This window comes from Nilaparvata lugens, chromosome 1 (genome assembly GCF_014356525.2).
Source record: "Nilaparvata lugens isolate BPH chromosome 1, ASM1435652v1, whole genome shotgun sequence".
NCBI lineage: Eukaryota > Metazoa > Arthropoda > Insecta > Hemiptera > Delphacidae > Nilaparvata > Nilaparvata lugens.
In genome coordinates this window covers 34,073,004-34,093,353 of record NC_052504.1, presented here as the reverse complement: position 1 = coordinate 34,093,353, position 20,350 = coordinate 34,073,004, and the positions used below count along the sequence as shown (strand labels likewise).

At 34.8% G+C, this 20,350-nt stretch overlaps 2 protein-coding genes across 3 annotated transcripts in view; one reads left to right on the top strand and one right to left on the bottom strand.

The window, feature by feature from the left end:
• The window catches only part of LOC111044522 (Ig-like and fibronectin type-III domain-containing protein 2), a 325,827-nt gene that overhangs the window by 132,630 nt on the left and 172,847 nt on the right, over positions 1-20,350 (top strand). The window contains exon 4 of the mRNA XM_039423891.1: positions 11,014-11,051. The gene's annotated coding sequence lies outside the window, so the exon portion shown is untranslated. The remainder of the gene's footprint in view (positions 1-11,013; positions 11,052-20,350) is intronic.
• LOC120351003 overlaps positions 1-20,350 on the bottom strand; it is a 46,261-nt gene that overhangs the window by 604 nt on the left and 25,307 nt on the right. The window contains exon 1 of one of the 2 annotated variants that reach the window (XM_039426738.1): positions 1,406-1,461. The exons of the other annotated variant lie outside the window; for it this stretch is intronic. Coding sequence (XP_039282672.1) covers positions 1,406-1,446 — 41 coding nt within the window. The 5' untranslated portion in view covers positions 1,447-1,461. Of the gene's footprint in view, positions 1-1,405; positions 1,462-20,350 lie in introns of those variants that run through there. 2 annotated transcript variants of the gene reach the window in all.

The following is a 20,350-nucleotide window of genomic DNA, read 5'->3' as shown; positions in this document are numbered from 1 at the left end:
GCTTCGCTCCTTAATTATTTATAAACAAAACACAATTCTTTGAAATGATTGGGGAAGGACTAATATGCAAAGCCCAAAACTGTCTCTTCCTCGAATTTTGATTTATACACTATAATTAGTCCAAAAAGTACCAATTTAGATTGTTTTCAAACCAAATTGAGTAAAAAATAACACTCACTAATCACTTGCAACTACTGTAAGATAATGATTAACTTTGAAAATTATGATATACTCTAATTTAGAATGATATACCAAGTCATCTCAACAAATAATCAGATTATTCTGATCAAGTCGATTAAAATTTCTAGATTAATATTTCTCGTGAGGTAAGCTGATTGATTTTACAGCTAGAAATAATTCTGTAACTTTCCCACACACGCATCTTCTGTTATTGACAGACGACTAAATTATCATCTGTTTTCCCAAGGATAAATAATTATTATCCTATTCATGTCCTTCAGCGAGTTTTCCCAGGGATGAGACCTAGTGCAATCGAATTCTTATATGTGAACCTGCTATGTTTCAAATTTCGTGATAATCGTTAGAGCCATTTTGGAGATCCGTTGAGCATAAATAACCAGATATAAAAATATACAGAAATTGCTCGCGTACTATAATAAGATTTTCTCATTTCTATAATTGGAAACGTTTTTCCTTGACGAAATTAAACATTCCTGAATAATTCAAAATAGCTGAAACTTTCCACTATTTTCTCTTTATCTTAAGTTAAATTTTCTAGTTTTTTGGAATTCAATTTGAACGTGGACTAATCCCAAGCTCGGAAACCGGCCCTAAAGGTGCGTACAGATTTTCGCGCCGCGAACATGAGCAATTCACTTTTAATCAGCTGATGCCAAGATTTTTATATCTGTATCTTACCGTTTCTGTAAAAATACAGATATAGTCAGCTGATTAAAAGTGAATTGCTCTTGTTCGCGGCGCGTATAGGCCTATCTGTACGCACCTTAAGATATCAATAAGTTCTCTTGATAAATATTTACTTCTTTCCATCTAGATTTACGACACGAGCGGACTACGAATATAACTCGTACTCAACCTCTTATAACTTGCTAATGTATCATTAGTAACTACTCCAACTAGATTCACGTACTTTGCAATTAGATTAGACAAAATTAAACATAATTACATTTTTATTAAATTTCTAGATTTTGTTCCTTTTTTCTGCAGCACTGTTATAATGAGCATATCCAGTAATTGTTATCAAATAACTGTGAACCAGAGCCATGGAGAATAAATACTAGTAGTTCTGTGAACAGTAGACCTCGTGCTCAGTAAGTTACATTGACCTGTTGTTATATTTTCTCAAAAATTAATAAATAATTTATCAATTTAAAATTTCTAGAAAAAATCCTAAATAAATATAGAGCTTTCTGTCATATCGTACCGTGACGTGTCGTCCCGGAATGTGAGTGTGAGCGCTGTCATCAGGTCTAGCTGCAACTGTCTACAACGTTGATGGAAAGATACATTTTCAAGATATTCAATGTTTTTGAACGGGTAGTATTATAGTCAACTGTCTACTAACGTTAATGGAAAGATACATTTTCAAGATGTTCGATGTTTTTGAACGGGTAGTATTATAGTCCACTAGACAGCTGATTTATGATGGATAATTCTATAGTCTGATTTTTACGGTAATATTGGCGTATGAAGGAGGCTCCTTTTTCCATTTATCTCATCCTTGAAATGCAAAATTTCCAAAAACCTTGTACATACGTCGACGCGCAATTTAAAAAGGAACATACCTGTCAAATTTTATGAAAATCTATTACCGCATTTCGCCGTAAAAGCGCAACATAAAAACATTTGAACATTCAAACATTTAGACATTGTAAAGCGTTTTTTAACGGCTTCACATATGTAGAGTGAATCTTGTACTAATTCAACGGTGTTGAGGTTATAAATTTTGTAACTGCGTGCGTGGACGCTAAGTTTACACCAGACTGATTGACTCACTACAAGATTCAATACAATTGTCGGAATCGCAGGAGGCCTAAACGCTCGCTCACCCTTGATTCTTCTTATGACAGATTGTATGATGATGAAATTTTTATAAGTAGTGTAGCGGACGCTAAACACTGAATACGGATACCTTAAAATTATTACCTGTGAAGAATGAGCATACAAAATCATACAGGTCGAGCAAAAATCCCGATGTAGATAATTTACGGGACTGCGTCTCTAATAAGTTCTGAAGGATTAAAATGCGGTACTTGGACCAAATATCGTTCAGAATATATTTCGAGAACAGAGTCTTGTCGGGTTTTAAGCTCTATTGTAGGAAGTTATATGATCTCTGGCTGCATCTGCTGTACTGTTGATGTATTCGCTCCTAAGTCGAGGTTGGTAACAGATAAAAGCTGATATATGAGCAGGTAAGGACAAAGAACAAATATCTCGATCTGACCCCACTCACTACATCCACTTAGACCTGTTCCAATATCCAGCTTAATTCAATTATTTCAATGATCGTATTCGATCGGTTCTTGATGATATAGAACGTATCAGACACAATAATTGACAGGCTTAAGAAATAATCGAACTCAGAAAACGAATTAACAAAATTGAAATATATTATAATAAAATATATGATCATACAGTGCAGATTCAGAATTTGATTTACAGGTTGATAATAATTTAGCATTAACAAAAGAGTTAAAAATTTTCTTGTGCTTGCATGACACCATGCATGATTCGACAGAATTTTACAATTGATAAAATTTAACGGTTTGTGAAAAAATGGTGAAAATAAATTATAAAATATTTTAAAAAAGTTTGCTCGGGGTCGTGGTTCTGGCAGCAGAGGATAGTTAATCAACCACAAGTTCTTAGAAATTCTATATGAATAAATTCTAGGCTCTTAATAACTAAAAGCGCTTGTCGGCGTGGCCAATAATTTAACGAAGAAACTTTTAAATTTTTCTGCACTGAAATATTTTCGAAGCGTAGATTGGGGCCCCTTTAAACTTATAACTCACGTGAAACTCCTTGGCGGTCGTGGTTTCTTCTTTGGATCAAAATCGTTTGATCGGCAGCAATCCAGGCTTCGGTCTCAGCACGTGGGGAATTTTAATTTAAATATCTCCTTCACCAAATTAATTAAGGGATAATTTAACTTTAGACTTTTAATTTATCGAATGATGAACATAGATTTACGAATAACAAATAGAATAGCCTAAAAATATTGGCTCACAAATAAAACATATAAAATCGAACGAAAATCTTACAAATAGGTCTTGGTAACTTTAACGAGGTCTGAACGGTGAGGATTTCAAAAGGGAAGTGCTGTCTTTTCTCTAAGCTTCTTGGCTAGAACCTTTCTCTGAGAATCTCGGTGTAATAAATTTGCATGAAAATTTGCCATTGGTAGAACAATTGTGACGTAGACGTGACGTCAGTGGCTAGCAATAGAATATAACTCCTTTAATCACGATAATAATTCAATTTATATAATTCTTAAAACTGCTTAATCTCCTAGACATAGTTCCTCTCATACAATGTACATGTGCTAGCGTATATGATAAGGCAGGTTTGTTGTCTTTTAGTAGATTAACATGTGTTGCTTTCAAACGATCACCTTTTTGGTGCTATTTCTATGCACTATGATTGGCTTAGATTTGCCAAAGAGGTTTAATCACCATGTGGCTCAGTTGAAATAATAATTAATAAATTAATATTCTTATACAATTTTTATTATGTTTGAGACTGTTATAATTAATTTCTGTCGTTCTTATCAATAATATGATGTTCATGCTATGACCTAGTTAGTTACAATAATACTTGACATTATAATATAATTTTTTAAGTAATAAATAATTTCAACAATAATACATACATTTTATTTTTTTATTCGAAATTCTTGGTCCTTTATTGATAGTTTTTACTTTTTTTTAGAAATAAAATTATAGCTTGCATGAATCTGGCATGACATTTTAAAATTCGTTGAATCAGTCAGCTGTGTTTGGGCTGCTTTAAAACATCTGATCGGTAGTAAACAAAGTGTAACCTCAAAATTCAATGAGCAGTTCATAAATGGTTCGTGCTTTATTTGCAGAATAATTATAGTTTTATTAAATAGTTTTCTAAAAAATATTCAGTACAGAACGGTACTCTTATCTGATGTACAGTTACTGATAAGGAAGCTTTATCGCTCGGTCGCTAACCGTTCCTTTAGCAAATTCTTTCATTTTAAAAGGTAATCACAATTTTCTCTCTTCTTATGAGGTCTATTTGAAAAATTCATCACAACATCAAGAGAAATGCCAAACAGTCGACTTGAATCTTAGACCTCACTTCGCTCGGTCAACAAGAAAGAGCTGTTATTGTAACAAGAATAATGTAAACTGAGGAAGGGATGTTTCAGAAAAGGGAAAAAGAGTGATCGTCGAGAACAGACTGGCTTTTGGGATAAAATAGCTGGCACAGACCCTCCTCTACTAGGCTCTAAGCGGCGGTGGGGTATGTCTTCTGGTTGTGGAAAAATGAGATTTAAAAGGCATTAATCAGTGTTGTTGTGACGCGACCGCTTTTAACCCGGTTTCTAGTCAAGCGTCGTGACGACCCGCACAACCTCACTCATAAAATACGGCGCCAGGCGTCGGCAGCGTCGCGTGCTGCAGTCACGTCGAACGCGTCGACGTCGTCTCAACAACTCAATCCAAGTCCAAATCCCAAATAACTCATTCTACCAGAAAAAAACTGCACACGTCTCCTGGCTGAATCCATGGCATTTGCGCTTTCAGTGCATTTCACAAACGATAAGAATGCTCATTGGTGAGTGAAAGCCAGTGACTTTGCCAGTCCATAAAACCCCACTTTGTCAAAGGAGCACGTCTTTAGTGGAATGGCATTATTATCGGAAAAGCTTTCTCAATGCATAAGCACTCCTCACTATGTAGTCAAAATGAGGGATTTATCAATGTTGATCCGGGATTACTTTTTCAAAGCTCTCACAGAATTCACAAGAAGGAAAACTTGACTAAAAAAACACAAATTGATGGCATGAAATTCATGATAATAAAATACATGAATATGAAATGATATAAACTCGAGTGATGATTAGGCTATTCAATTCTTTGATTTGAATACGCTATTTTCTTCACAAAATATCATGATTCAGTTTGACCACAAATTTCATCTCACCAGCATAGACCAAAAATATAATATCATATTGTCTTTGATGAACGTTATACCATAAGCATGTATGTCGTAGTAAGCTCCTGTAGAAAACTTGTATCTGTACGGTACTTGTCGGAATCTAAAAGTACCTACGACCAAGTAATGAGACTTGACTGACATCAATAACGCTCAATATTCTAATTAAGTGAAATTAAACGTTGTGAAATAACGAATAGATTAAATCACTTTTTATATTGATTAATTAATTAAATTATATACATTATACATATTCATTAGAAACAGAACATTGGCTTGAGAATTAAAACGAGAGAATAAAAAAATGAGATTTTCAAATGAATAGCCTATTGATTTCATTGCAATTCACTCAATGATTGTATAGAATGGAAGCTTGAAAAACTAGAGTTTGGAAACAGTTCTGAAATGAATTTAAAAGCTGGCTGGCAATATAATCTTCTCAACTGGGCCGTAGTAATTTCAGAAATTCTCGTCTTCAATTATTAGTAATTGACTAATGAGATGCAGCATAAGCCGTACCCATTGTATTGTAGCTACTGCTACTGGTAATAGGTCTACTGGTTTCAATTTCGTACAATTTCCATTTCATCTGATAGAATTACCATTTTGATCCGTCACGAATCCAATTTGTCTTAATGCACCGGATCGCTGTAAGTTTGGCTCATCGTTACTATTCTCTCTTCTCAATAATGGAATATCATTCTCTACGGTGTTCACTTATTGTACCTTAATCGATTTTATCATCAAATACAAATGGAAAAACCTCGTGAGCAATCATTCAATGGAACTTCGTCTTCAAGCCAACCATTGAACAATGAACTAATATTAGTCTAGTAATGTTGAATTCATTTTTATGATGAAAGTTTCGTTTCAAAAATGAATTACTAGAAAGACTATCATCTCTATTATTCTCCCTTCCAAACTTGAGCAGCGAAAACCCCTGTAAGAAAACCTACTTCCAATTCCCTACAGAATGTTTAAATGTCTTACTAATCTCTTTGGTAAGTGCATCACGCATTAGCAGTTCTACAGCTGAGAATGGTATTGAACGATATTCTACGGAATGGAAAATGCTCAACCTACATTTATTATATTCCGGGCGTTCCGGAATACCTGCATACAAAACATGCAATATCTTCCCTTCATTATTCATGAGTGGAATCACAAAAGTCATTTGTATTAAAGGATTCCGTATAGATGGAATATCATTAGAAGGAATGAGTAGAAAGGCGTCATAGATAAGGGGTGCCAATTCAAATGAAGTCTGCTCGTAATTAATTCTGCCAGGCTACTCAAAGTATCTCTTCAACATTTCATGGGATTTTGAAAGATTGCTTATTTCTTCGTAGAGTAGGCCTACATAATATGATTCCAACTCTACCTAATGATTCTATGTTTCTTTCCAAATGGTGAGAGAATAAATCAAGATTTATTGAATATCTTTAATCTCATAATTTGTATAGATTCCTTGCATACTTCCTCTATCTTCTAGCAAAAAATCATTGAATGGACATCTTTTTACAATGTCATTAATGAGTTGACTTTTTTAAATAGACTATTTCAACCTGAAGAGGACTTAATAATCCGAATTTTGAGAATAGACCTCTAATACTTATAAACTTATAAACTAATACTAATACTAAAAAACTTATAATACTTATAAACTAATACTTATAAACTTATATCTTGACCTTATCCTCAACATCTATCAACACACAAAGCAACTAATGTCTAATTTATTGTGAGGGATCTATCCTCCATTCCCTATGAAAGATTCTAGTCATCTCATGTAACTTCCATTTGTGACTTGAAGAATGAATTTTTAACAATGAATAGGCTGACTTTTATGGTGTCAAAATTTTTATTGTGTACGTCACATAATAGATGATAGCAGTGTACTTCAGATAATAATAGTAAAAAATGATATAGTAATTAAAGTAGAGTTGATGGAGGTCTGAAAATGATAGAAACTGTAATCGCATTGAAAAATCTAATTACATTATCCATGGATAATAGTATATTTCGCACCTAGGGTTGTCAAGTCAGAGGCCGTAGGCCGAGGACTAGAAAAGATTGAGAGCCGGAAAAACATTTTTGCGCCCGTGGTGCGAACGATTTTTCTCGCCACACAGAAAAATAAGAACAATAGAACAATATATATATATATATATATATATATATATATATATATATATATATATATTGTAACATATTTAATTTGGATTGATAAATAAAAATCCCTAGCTGAAATATTTATAGGTCTAAGTGAAGTAATTGGCTAATATCGCCAAAGAGATAACGTAAAGATTAGATAATATCAGACATCCTGGCTAAACTGTACAACAGCCTAAGAGGAATGGAAATAAATTTTGCTACTATATAATATCATATAAAATATTGAAAATTGAGGTTAGGCATAAACATTTAGTGATCGGCGACCTAACGATCGACCGAGCCATACAACGTAGAATCTGACCAAACACCTTGGCAGAAATTCATTGTGGCAAAACAGTATGCAATTTGAGGAACTAAAAGTCTCACGTGGCTAATTATTGTAATGTATGAAACAACTAATAACCTATAAAAAATTACTTAGCATGTAAAGAGCATATTTAAAAACCCAACGAAAATAATTAAATGTATTAAGGAAGTAGGAGGTTACTCCTCGAATTTGCATGCACCAATCAAATAGTGGCAATTGATAGGCGGCAATAGTGAGCCGATTCAAAAATATTTGTACAGTATATATTTCTACAAATAATAAGAATTTATAAAAAATTGTTGTATAGTCTATGTTTTGGATATGGCCCGAAGGCAAAGTAATTATTAAATATATAACATAAGTAATAATTTAATATTTTAGTACGGTCTATTTGAGCCTTGAATGGCGGAGGAATAGAATATTCAAATTTTATGCAAATTTAGAAATCAGAAAAGAGAATTGTAAAATTGAGAAACGAGAACCACACTCGCCTGCCAACTACCACCATGAGAGGTCACCAAAAATTATAGAGCGTAATACCTTGTAATAATTTAAAGTTAAATTGAATTACTAAATTTCTTATAAGACTTTGTGATGCTCTTATAAAGCAAAAGTCATTTTTAAATAATTTTGTAACCCCTTGGAAGAGACGACTCCGGCTACAATAATCCAGGACCACCAGGAGTTGGATCGACATCAGCAGCTCATAAGAAAATTCCGACACGTGAGTGAAAAATATTGAAATAGTGATAGGGCGCCCTCAGTGCTTCGAAATTACATAAGAATCAAAGCTAGCTCGTCGAAAGGGTTTCTTATAAATTATGAATTTGGTAAAAATACTTGCGCAAGTAAATGTAGTATAAAAGGTATTTTATTAGAAAGTAACGAATCAATTCATATATTGGAAGATCTATCAATCAAAGAAGTATAAAATCTAGGCTGTTAATACAATATTCATATGATTATTAATTTCTGCAATATAATTTGCGATAGTTTATTGTAGCTCTGATTCACTAGATGAATTGCTCTATTTATTCCTTCAGGTGCCGAATCTCGCACCCTGAGATAAAATATATATTTATTACAAAGAAATCTATTAGATACTATAGAATTTAATATATATATATTTGGATTACTAGCTTGTCAATTTGTTATGCTGATTTTAAGAATTTAGTTTAAATAGAATTGTCCAAGTCGACAGGTATTAGCAAGCTGATATCAGATATTACAAAGAAATCTATTAGATACTATAGAATTTAATATATATATATTTGGATTACTAGCTTGTCAATTTGTTATGCTGATTTTAAGAATTTAGTTTAAATAGAATTGTCCAAGTCGACAGGTATTAGCAAGCTGATATCGCAGCTACATGCAAATGAATGCATATGATCATAAAAATGGAAGCACATGGTAACGTTTCGTGCTATAAAATTTAAAGAATAGTATTGGCCTGTGATATTTTATTGATTTCGATTATTGTTCTATCTTATATTATATATTTTTTTGTCACTCTATATATTTTTTGCTCTGATTTATTTTTTGCAATATTTGTTAATATATGTATCAAATTGTTTATGGTGTGCGATTTATTTTTATTCCTCAATACTATAGGATAAGTACCATATATATATTTTTTAATAAATTATCAGTATTATTTTTATAAGCTCCTGTATGAGCCCATTAATGTATGATGACAAGAACATGTCGTACTAAAGTGAGACTGTATCCTATAAAAAACCACGACCTGATTTTTATAATTATTAAAATATTTCATGCTCTACCGATTGATGCCAAGCAGGAGGCTTATCGTTATTTAACTATAAAAAATAACGTGACAATATATGAGAATAATAATTGTTTATTAAGCACTTCCGAGAGCAAAAGTGGAAGGTCATAGCTCTAGCAAATCTGAGGTAATCTGAGTATCAGGTAATTGTCCAAGTATTTTATTTTTTATTTTGATTTGTCTAAATAACCTAAAAGATTATGTTCAATTATGTGGTAGGTTGAGTTTATACTTTTTTATCCTTTCAAATGATAATAAGATGATATTATTATAAATGTTTAATTATTGAATAAGAAACTCAAATAATGCAAAGTTTTTTGATCAGCTGCTTTAGCACACTTGAAATTCAGCGGCCGGAAAGGGTACTCTTTCCGGCCTTAGCCGGAAAGAAACCTGTTCTGACGTCAGACGAGAGTCGTCAGCAAACAATGTCTTTCTACGTAGGGACTGGAAAACAGCTGCTTTCTGTGCAGTGTGGCACAGATAAAAATTTTTTATCATGTGATTGAAAAGCTACAAAAGCACTTTCCAATCATTTTCCACATGAAGTTCTCCATTTTCCAGCATAGGCCGTTCCAGTTTCATCTTCAATATTTTTGGTAATTTAGTCATCAGCCGTGCCTACTCCATATGCGCAATTATCAGCAACTGGAATCAGGCTGCGTTTGCGTTAATTGAGTTCTGTTCATCAACAGTTGCTGGGCAAAAATTGGACGTCGTCGGTTATCTCATTAATGCAGCAGCCGCCTGTTCTGGCTGGGGAGTTTCTCCTGCAGTCGCTCTCTGCTGTGAGCTGTATGTGGTGTATTGGCTTTTCATCTATTAGCATAAATTCGGTGTGCGTCACTCTACTAGACGTAAATCGGGCGACGCTGAAAGCGTTCTGCGTTTAATTGACGCCTGATCTCGATTTGTAACGAGCGATCGCTTCAATCCGATCTGTTTTTTCCTATTTCATCCATGCAATCTCATTTTATCGCTAACGCTTTTACCATGCAGGACTCTTCAACAAGTTTTCCAAGCATTCGGAATTCGTCCAAAATAAGATATCCATTCCAATTTGGAACTATGGCACTAATTATTAGAGTTTACAATTGAAAATGACATTCCATGCTACAGGTATCTCTTACACCAAGTAGGAACTCTGCATGGAAGAATCATTCTCACAAAAAGTCTAAATGTAGTCTAAATGAATATTATATCTTCTACTATTCATTGGAAGTCACACATTCATAGAAATGGTCTCACAGTCTCACTCATGCTGAACAATAATCACTGATGATGACAACCATAGTGTAAAGGGAGAGAATTTTTAGAATTATGGCTCCGTTTTGATAAAATTATAACATTTGACTCTTCAACGAATATTCTGCATTTAACATTCTTAATTGATTCTTCAACAAATATTTTTAACTTGTGTGTTTAACTTTTCATATTGAGATGATTTGATTCAGTAAATTATTGACAGTAATCAGTAATCACTTGATTATTCAGTAATCACAAGTAACTCTGATAACTTGAGATTCAGAGATGAACTCACCATAATGATTAATTCCTTTTGTTTCAGATTCTCTCGACTGTCGAAAACTGGTTTCTTAAATACAGGTAATCTCATGATGAACTTAGTATGTTTATGTTTCAATAAGGATGACACAAAACACACAAAAGCAAGAGATGGATTCTGTAACGTTCCTCATTGTAATTGTCAAATTGAATTCATTTCCAATCAACATTCTGAACCATCAAATCTATAACATCGAGGTGGAATGAAAGAGATGTTGTCAGTTCCACATAATTTAAAGTCAAACTATAGTTTCAATGCACTTAAGGCATCCTCAACAGTGGTATTTTTGGCGAATCTAATCAATATGACCACTGATGATGATGATGATGATTATGATGTCTTGATTGCATTTAAACTATAGTTTCGCTTGATAAAATTATGTGGAACTGCCAAATCTCTTTCATTTCACCTCATGGAGAAATTACACAACATCTATGTTACTAGAGTGAATTCTATATCATCGATACGTAAATTGGGAACACTCCTGAATAGGTAATTTAAAAGGAATAGTACCCTATATAGAAAAATACTATACAGAAAAAGTTAATCGAAAACGTACCTGCAGAGAAACATTATATCCAAATTGTGGAGTACGTGGAGATTATTGTACTGACATTCAATAAACTAAACCTAACAATAAAGCCTTTCAATTTCTCAATAGACTAGACTATTATCATTGATTGATAAATCTAGTATTTTAGGGGGAAAATTTGGAATTTTAATAGATATTTAAGATTTACGAATTCAAAATGAGCCCTATAAGTTTAATGGTAGGTTATTGTACAAAACTACAAATAATGCACTATAAATTTCAAATTCCAAATCATGTCGTCCAACACGCTCAGTATTTCCAACTCTCCGGTTCACATTTATCACTCTATTTGATTACATGAGAATTTTACAGCTCGGCGAGAGAAGAATCCCCTTTTTTCCGGAGTTCTAGGAAACACGACTAAAGGTGCTAAATGTTGGCGAGGAAAAAGGCAGTAGTGTTGTGTGGGTGCTGGATGCCAAGCGTGAAAACACTTGCACAGGTACCAGACACATGAAACTGCATAGAATGAGATTAACTTGGAACTGTCAGAACATGAATGCTTCCTATCTAACCAATGCTGACAGGTTAGAGTGGATAGTAGGAAGCCTAATTGAACGTCCTCTTCTAATCCGGATAAAGCAGTAGCGGACTAGCGGAAGGTGGCCGGAAAGTGTCGCCTGTCGCCTTGCATCTGTCGCTCCACTGCTGGCGACTGCAGCTCCGTTTCCAGATTAATGACATCCAGCTACGGTAGTAGTTCGACAAAATATTCCACTTGGTTAAATCGTGCTCACTGTTTTTCGAGCAGCAGCTGCAGGTGCTCATAGCGAATGTTCGCTTTTCACATAATGTTGGAAATTGCGTTTGCGCGGCCATAAACTGAGCCGGCGTCGTCCTTTTGTGGCATAAATACAATCGCCAACCGCCACCATCGCATCGCAACTGACAAGCATTATCAAGTTGCGCGCCTCATATATCTATTTCTCACCCCAATTCCCCTGATAAGCCATGCCACAATAACACACTCCCACCCACTCTGTGTAATACACAGTCACTTATGATTCATTGTCGGCTGTTCACTTTTACTGACCCCCCCCCATCACATCCACCACCTACAGGTAAGCGGACGCACTTCCTTCTGTCCCCCGAGAAGCGAGCTCTCACATCGTACCACATGGTCATTCGCCTATTGCCAATGAATGAATTTTGCTACATACCTTTTTGTGATGCTCACTATTGTTCACAATTCATGTTCAATGTTGTTTTGTAATGAACAATATTTTCTCTTGAATTAACAGCGCGGTATTCATCATTAATTAATTAGTTGAAAGTGCATTTTACCATAATGTATTTTGAAATCAATAGCATTTCAATAATTTAATAGGAAGAACACCTGGTTTTGACATTGGTAAAATTGTTATGACAAGGCATTTTTCGACAATTATTGGAGATTGAACAACGCCTAATATTCTCTTCTACCTTTGAAATTGTTTTATTGACATATAAAACGGAAAATATTGAATCTCCTACTAATATGGAAGTCCATGTAAGTTCATGTAGTTCATGGTTTGAAATAACTAATAACATTACATTAATCATAGCAAGGCATCTTTCGACAATATTATTGATTGATTGATTGAGTACTTTATTTATGTAGATTACATATATACTGGCTTATACACTTATATAAAATAGCTTACAATACAGCAAAATTATAGATGAATTCACAATCATAATAAAGACTAAGAAAATAATTATTGAACTGTATATGATACGGATAAGCAATTTGTAATAACTAAAGATAATATTGTTATGCATCTACATAAATTGGCTGATCTTTGGACATATCAATGTCCATTCTTCGGGAAGAATATTCAAAATATCCTTCCCACTAACTCTCTACCAAAACGTTAATTTCATCAATTCAACTAAGGATTTATTTATAAATGAAAATATTGTAAAAGTTTTAATTAATATTGAAAGGGTGGGATTTCCCTTGAGTAATTCGAATATTTGTGGCTGATTGGTTAGCACAACTCGTGTCAGGACAACCTGTTTTAACCACGTGCCAGATAGTTCAGGGTGTTGGGATACACTACAGGGGTCTATAGAACCAATTAATCTGGTGAGTAATATGTGTCTGTGTATGTGTGTATGGAGTTGACTCAGCTCTTATTCGGGGACCAAAGGAGCAAAACTAGTTCTTGGTCAAAGTGCTCATCATTGTCAAACTCCGGCCACAGAAATGTGGCTATTTCGTGAAATGGAATCTTATTATAGGGAATCACTAAAGCAGGAATTGGGAGCGGCTTTTCAACCACAACCAGCAGACTATAATGACAATATGCTATTCAAGAATGAGACTCAACTCTAACCAGTAAATACCACTGACTTGAACTGAATAACAAGAAGTAATTATAAATGGACCAATTTAGGTATGTTTTGTAAAGGATTATTTGCACTGATGTAAAAAGGAACCTCGAACGGGAGTGGTCTATTCGCCCACAACCAAAACGAGAGGAAAAGGAGGGCTCAAACGGGAGCGGTCTATTCGTCCACAACCGAAACTAGAGAAAAAGGAAGCTTCGAACGGGAGCGGTCTATTCGTCCACAACCGAAATGAGAGGAAAAGGAAGCCTCGAACAGGAGCGGTCTATTCGTCCACAACCGAAACGAGAGAAAAAGGAAGCCTCGAACAGGAGCGGTCTATTCGTCCACAACCGAAACGAGAGAAAAAGGAATCCTCAAATGGGAGCGGTCTATTCGTCCACAACCAAAACGAGAGGGAAATGGTGGTGCAAGGCAAGGATAAATTCGAATGGGAGGGGTCTACAATTCGGCTACAACGGAAACGAGAGAAGGAGAGGAGGTGAAAGAACAATTTTGATTAGAGGACAAGTGTCTAAGTGCAAACAAACTGTTAAAAAAAATGAGTTCAAAGCCCAGTAATAACAATCAAAGCCAGGTATAAAATAATACATTTGCAAACTGTAACTGTAAGTAGTCTACAAGAAAGCTTCTATTCGATATCAATGGATCCAAACAAAACTCAGATCAAGTCAGTTGATCAAAAAACTACTTAAGATTTCAAATAAATAAATAAATCTCACAAACCCTGTGTAGAAACGGAAGTGTAGTTAAGCTACAAATAACAAGATACAATTTATAATCAGATGTTGGCAATTAATCAAACTGCAAACACAGTTAGAACCAAATGGGTATGCCAAACTATAAATGGGGACCCATTCTATAACTCAAAATGAAACCCACTTAAACAATGTTTCACTAATACCGGCAATTTATCAAATCGGAAAGAATGAAACACTCAATGAAATATTCACTTAACAAACGGTGTTTCAATTTATAAACAAAACATCAAACTGAATTAAAGTTGACTATTCCTCTAATAAATAAAACGCCGAACTAAATCACAATTCAATATTCACTTAATAAATGAAATGTAACGTGCTGAATCATAATAAAGTATTCTCCTAATAAATGAAACGACGAAATGAATCACAATCCAATATTTACATAATAAGTGAAACGTTGAAATAAATCACATAATAAGTGGAACCTTGAAATAAATCAGGAATCAATATTCACCTAATAAGTGAAACTTGAAATAAATCACAATCCAGTATTCACTTAATAAATGAAACATTGAAATAAATCACAATTCCTAGCAGAGCCAAGAAGCTGGAGTGATTATTTGAATCAAACAATGTGCCTCTTAAAACTCGAAATGATAATACGGGTCAGTTTGAAATAATTGAATGTATAAATTAAATTATAAGTTGAACAAAAAAGAATATGTTGTAATTCAACCACCCTCTACTTATGGGCTTCAATAACTACACGTTTATAACGAATAAATAAAGCAAGGGTTCTAATAGAATCGTGAATCCTAAAACAGCACTCTTAGAGCTTGTTCACATGACAGCGATTTACGCTCGGTTGTCGCTCGATTGGCAAATCGCTCGGTTTGCCAGCCTCGTACAAATGACAGCGATTCATGAGCGGTTTGCGCTCGGTTATGATTAATAATTACTAGGTACAACATCTATGTACTCAATCTTAATATATTAATCTATTATATCTTAATCTATATGTACTTAATCACTATATTACTCTTAAACATATATTACTGCTCTGATAAAAACCGCTCGGTTGACTGAAGACTTGTGTACGCTCTCACGCCTGCTCTAGTATATCGAGCCGCCCTGTAACCGAGCGACAACCGAGCGGTTGTAGTCTGAGACTACAACCGCCGCGATTCGCCGGCGACTACTAAAACCGAGCGATGCATGTGTACGGCTTCATGTGTTTCCCTATACCTGGCAATCGCTCGGTTTGTCAACCGCGCGACAACCGAACGTAAATCGCTGTCATGTGAACAGGCTCTTATACTAGCCACTTACCTGGTTTCCAGAGTCTCGTTGTACTGGTCACACAGTTCGAAGCAGAAAGAGGAAGAGATGTCCGGGTCGAGCCCTTTTATAGTAAACCAAATCGTGGACTTTGAACTCTTCCACGTGGTCGGCAAAATGAAGTCATTTCCAAAAATAGGAAAGTACATGATCCTTCATGACAAACCGAAAAACCAACTGGCAACAATCACTCCTTATCGCTCTCAACTCCCTTCTTATCTTGATCCATCTACTCGGAACACTTGTCTTGTCAGGCAAGTAATGAATAGGCCTAAGCCCCTTTTCAATAAATAAGCCTTTATATTCTCTTCTGCTTTTGAAATTGTTTTGTAATAATATTAACAGGAATAATATTGAATTTGATATTATGATATTATCATCATAATTTATGCTTTTAATAAGAAGTTCATGTAGGGCATGGTTTGAAATGACTAATTATTGCCACTTTTATATCAATAAAATGTATTTGTTTCAAGTCTCATAGAAAAGAGATTGCAAGATATAATGATCAAATTTTTCCTTTCCACATGAATATGTCATATTTTCCGAGAACCAACGTGTGTTAAGAATTTCCTTAACAAATTCCAAGAATTATATCAGAGAATTCAGTTGTTATTTTCCAAGTGTGTTTCCATACATCGTGTCAAAATGCCATTTTATACAAAATGCAAATTTCTGTGTATAGATTTGGAGAAAGATATTCGGGAAGAGAAATTTCGCGAAGGTTACTCAACTGTTCAACTCTAATGATTTTTTATCTCTATTCATGACAAATATATATCTTTTCTCATTAATGTCATTAGTTTAGGCCCATGTACGGATCAATTTTGGGACGCATACTACTCAGAAATAGATGATTAATTTGATTGCAAGCCTAGGTGATGTAACCCAACTGCTCGTTGATTTGTGAAACGACTGACGGTATCACAGCCGACAAAGATGGACTGGTTTCAACTTCCGAGGAGGATTTTGTAGCAAGTTAAAAGGCCGACCATGTTTTTCTGGAGGGAAATGAGTAGAATAAATTCAACTGCCGACGTTATCATTGCCAGCCTAGGAAACCCAGGAATAAATCGTCGCCGCTTGTTCGATAGACGCTGATAGTGTCACGACACGCTGAGTAAATTCAGCCTATCAGCATCAACTCTCTTCCAACAGTAGCCTTACGAGCCAAATTTAAATACTGCTAACTAACGCTCAGTTTGTGTAAACAATAATTTTCATCGATCTCACAACATCCAACTCACCAAATTATTTGATAAGAATGAAAGTTATAATAAATTTCATCAATTGCGGTAGAAGAAGTGAGATAACTGTACTGATTTACCGATTTACCTCGAGTAGATTCAATAAAATATGACATGTAGTGGAACAGCCATATTGTCTTACTCGTTTCTAAGGCGGGCCGCCAACCAAACAAGAGCAACAATCCAACAATATTTACGACACATGAGGGTGGAACTAAGAATTTTGAGTTTCTATGAAGGGAAGTTATCTATGCTCAAGAATTTAAGTAATGAGAATCATGAATTTATTATCAATGATAGAAATTACATTAATTCTTTGCAGGAAAAAATAACTATCATATTCACAAAACAATCTCATTTGCAGTTCCTTGCTGGTGTTCTAATAATGTCATAAGTACTTGAAAGTCAGCTATTTACAGTAATGTTCTCTTTAAGGGAAATTTCGTCCCTTCGTGTTATTCAGGAAAAAGTACGATTATACTACTTCGATTTCACATTGAATTCTTGGCATTGAATTGAATTGGCATTGATTTATGAAATTCCAAAAATTGCAATAGTACAAAAATTTTGTGAACAACACTCAGATAATATACAGGTATAACATTAAATCGAGAATTGTGATTCAAAAATCACATGTCATCTAAGAATAAGGCTGTAAAGAAGCCCATCACTATTTCCAATGACTTGAAAGTTTGAATTTTCACTTTTGAAAATGTCCCCATGAGTATACAGAAGAATCATTTGATGTAACTGATGTGTTATCACATAGAGATTGGCTAACAATTTACATGAATGAGAAGAATGTTGAATTTCACTCCTTTCAACAGTTGAATCACATTACGTTGAAAGCTGTAAATATTCTCATGTGATGTTGCCAGCAAAAAGGTCTGGAGCGGATTGGAAAGGGTTGAATGTGTGGAAACAGTGAGTACGATCATTGTAGATTTGAGAGAGAGCGCTGCTCCGAATTAGATATGCGACACGCGGAAGGTGTTTGCGTGAAATCAGAGAACAGCACGCGTCTTGAAGCATATGCAAAATGCAAAGCCTTTGAACCAATTCCGCCTGCCCTCCCTTCCAAACATTCAAAGTCCCATTGGAAAAGCACTGCTCTACCTTGCTGACTAGAACTGGAACTGGTGTTCGCTCGAATGGGCTCGAACTCCTCCGACTCTGAATTCCACATCAGAATGTAAACGCAGACTTGGTGTTGAGCACCGCAAATGGAATCCTGATCTCTCGGCAAGTCTCTTTCAACCAAGCCCCGCATATCGCTGCTCAGTTTCCCGCAAGTTGCCACTTACATGACACGCAACGATACAATCATATATAGAGATGGACGGATTTTAAACTACAGTTTCCTAGAATTTTCATCTTGTTGATTATTGTAATACTTAACTAATATATTGTTGATAATATATAGTTTGATAATGAACCAGGTTACATCTTGAATGAGTACTTTAAACAGTTATGATACCGAAATTACTTCAAGGATACATGAAAAATCTAAAAAGAGTTTTCAGTATTCAGATTCAAATAAATTACAATATTTATCCATCCTCAGTTATAATTTTGTAAATGGTCTACAATCTTATCAGGCAGGCTAAGCTCACGATCAACCGAATGAAATTATCGAGCAATTTCAATACAGTATTTTTTTACGAAATCACAAATTTTTTTATAACAAAATATTGTTCTGATTAGAACTCAGGAGAAATGAAAATAAGAATTTCTCAGCCCATGTAATTTTAGAAATTTCTCAACTGTGCATCTCTATAATTTAGGAAAACATTCAGGAGCCTTCTCCTATTTACTTTTCTACACCAATTCAATAACTTCATCAAAAGTGTTATTCCAAGCGCTTTTTATTGGTTTCATGATCCATTGGAATAAAAATGCAAATTTCGTGCACAGTAAGCATGGGCTACTGTATATAAGCAAACAATAAAAAGTGACACAGCCTTGTTCCTCATGAATAATCATCTCCTCAATTAACAAAATGTCCGATTTTTGCAGCGCTCCTCCTCCTCTAGCGCAAAAACATCCGTACTGAGTTATGCACATTTTTTAGCATTGATTGTGCCGTCTGCTCAGCGTTTCTGATGTAATGGACTCCATGAAGAATTCGTCGGTCTTTCACATTCAAGTCAAACAGAATGAGTACGAAATGCTATGGATGCGTCGCTTTGAAAGGCTAGGCACCCTCTAATACCTTCAGGCTATACGTGTTCGAAATTCACTGGAATAATGCATAAAGCGTGCGCTGCTCTCAGCTTCAGCGAAGGCGCGTGGCGCTTCACCACAGCCTCCCTGAAATTCAATGTTGATAATATAAACTATGGTTCTACAAATTTAAAATATTTATCCATTCATGCTCAAATATGGTTCAAAAGTTAATCATCAACTCCAATAATTTACTTCTAAAATCTCTCTCCCTGTACTCCGTTTTCATAGATCTGGGAACAGTAAATATGAATTTCCTAACAGTGTGTTATAGGTAATATTGTGATGTGTGTATCAGCTAGCGATTAATTGCTAGTAAACTTAATTAGGAACCCTGTTCAATGTTCACTATACAGTATTGAAATTCCTATTCTAGAATTATTAGAGAATGGAGCTTTTTCTGAAGAAAGTTGGTTGAAATGGAAACTCTTCTAGGGTAATAAAAGTACGCTATAAGAGTATGAAAGTACGAGAGTACTAATTATTATAACTTCATATATTTATTATTGAAATAAATTATTTATACTGGAACATTTTTCCCAATTGTGGGAGTTTGATTGATATGTGAATATAACTCAGATAGAAGATATTTGTTATAAGAAGAAGAAATTTTATTAGGAGCTTTGACGATTCGAAGATGTTGCAGATACTTGCGAGGTGTGTGAGATGAACCTGTAAACGAGGCCTCCTGGAAACCAAGGAGGCAGAGGACAGAGGATCATAGGGGGCAAATAAAGGGGCTCAGGTGGAAGATGCAGCCATGAAGTTAATCCCTACCCTCATCCCACAGTAATTTGGGGAGGGGGTTCACTGCACGTCACACTTCTCACCCGCTTTTTGAAAATTCAATTTGAAATTCAAATTAGGGGTGGCAAGATCATTTTGTTGTTTCGTTATAATAAAGC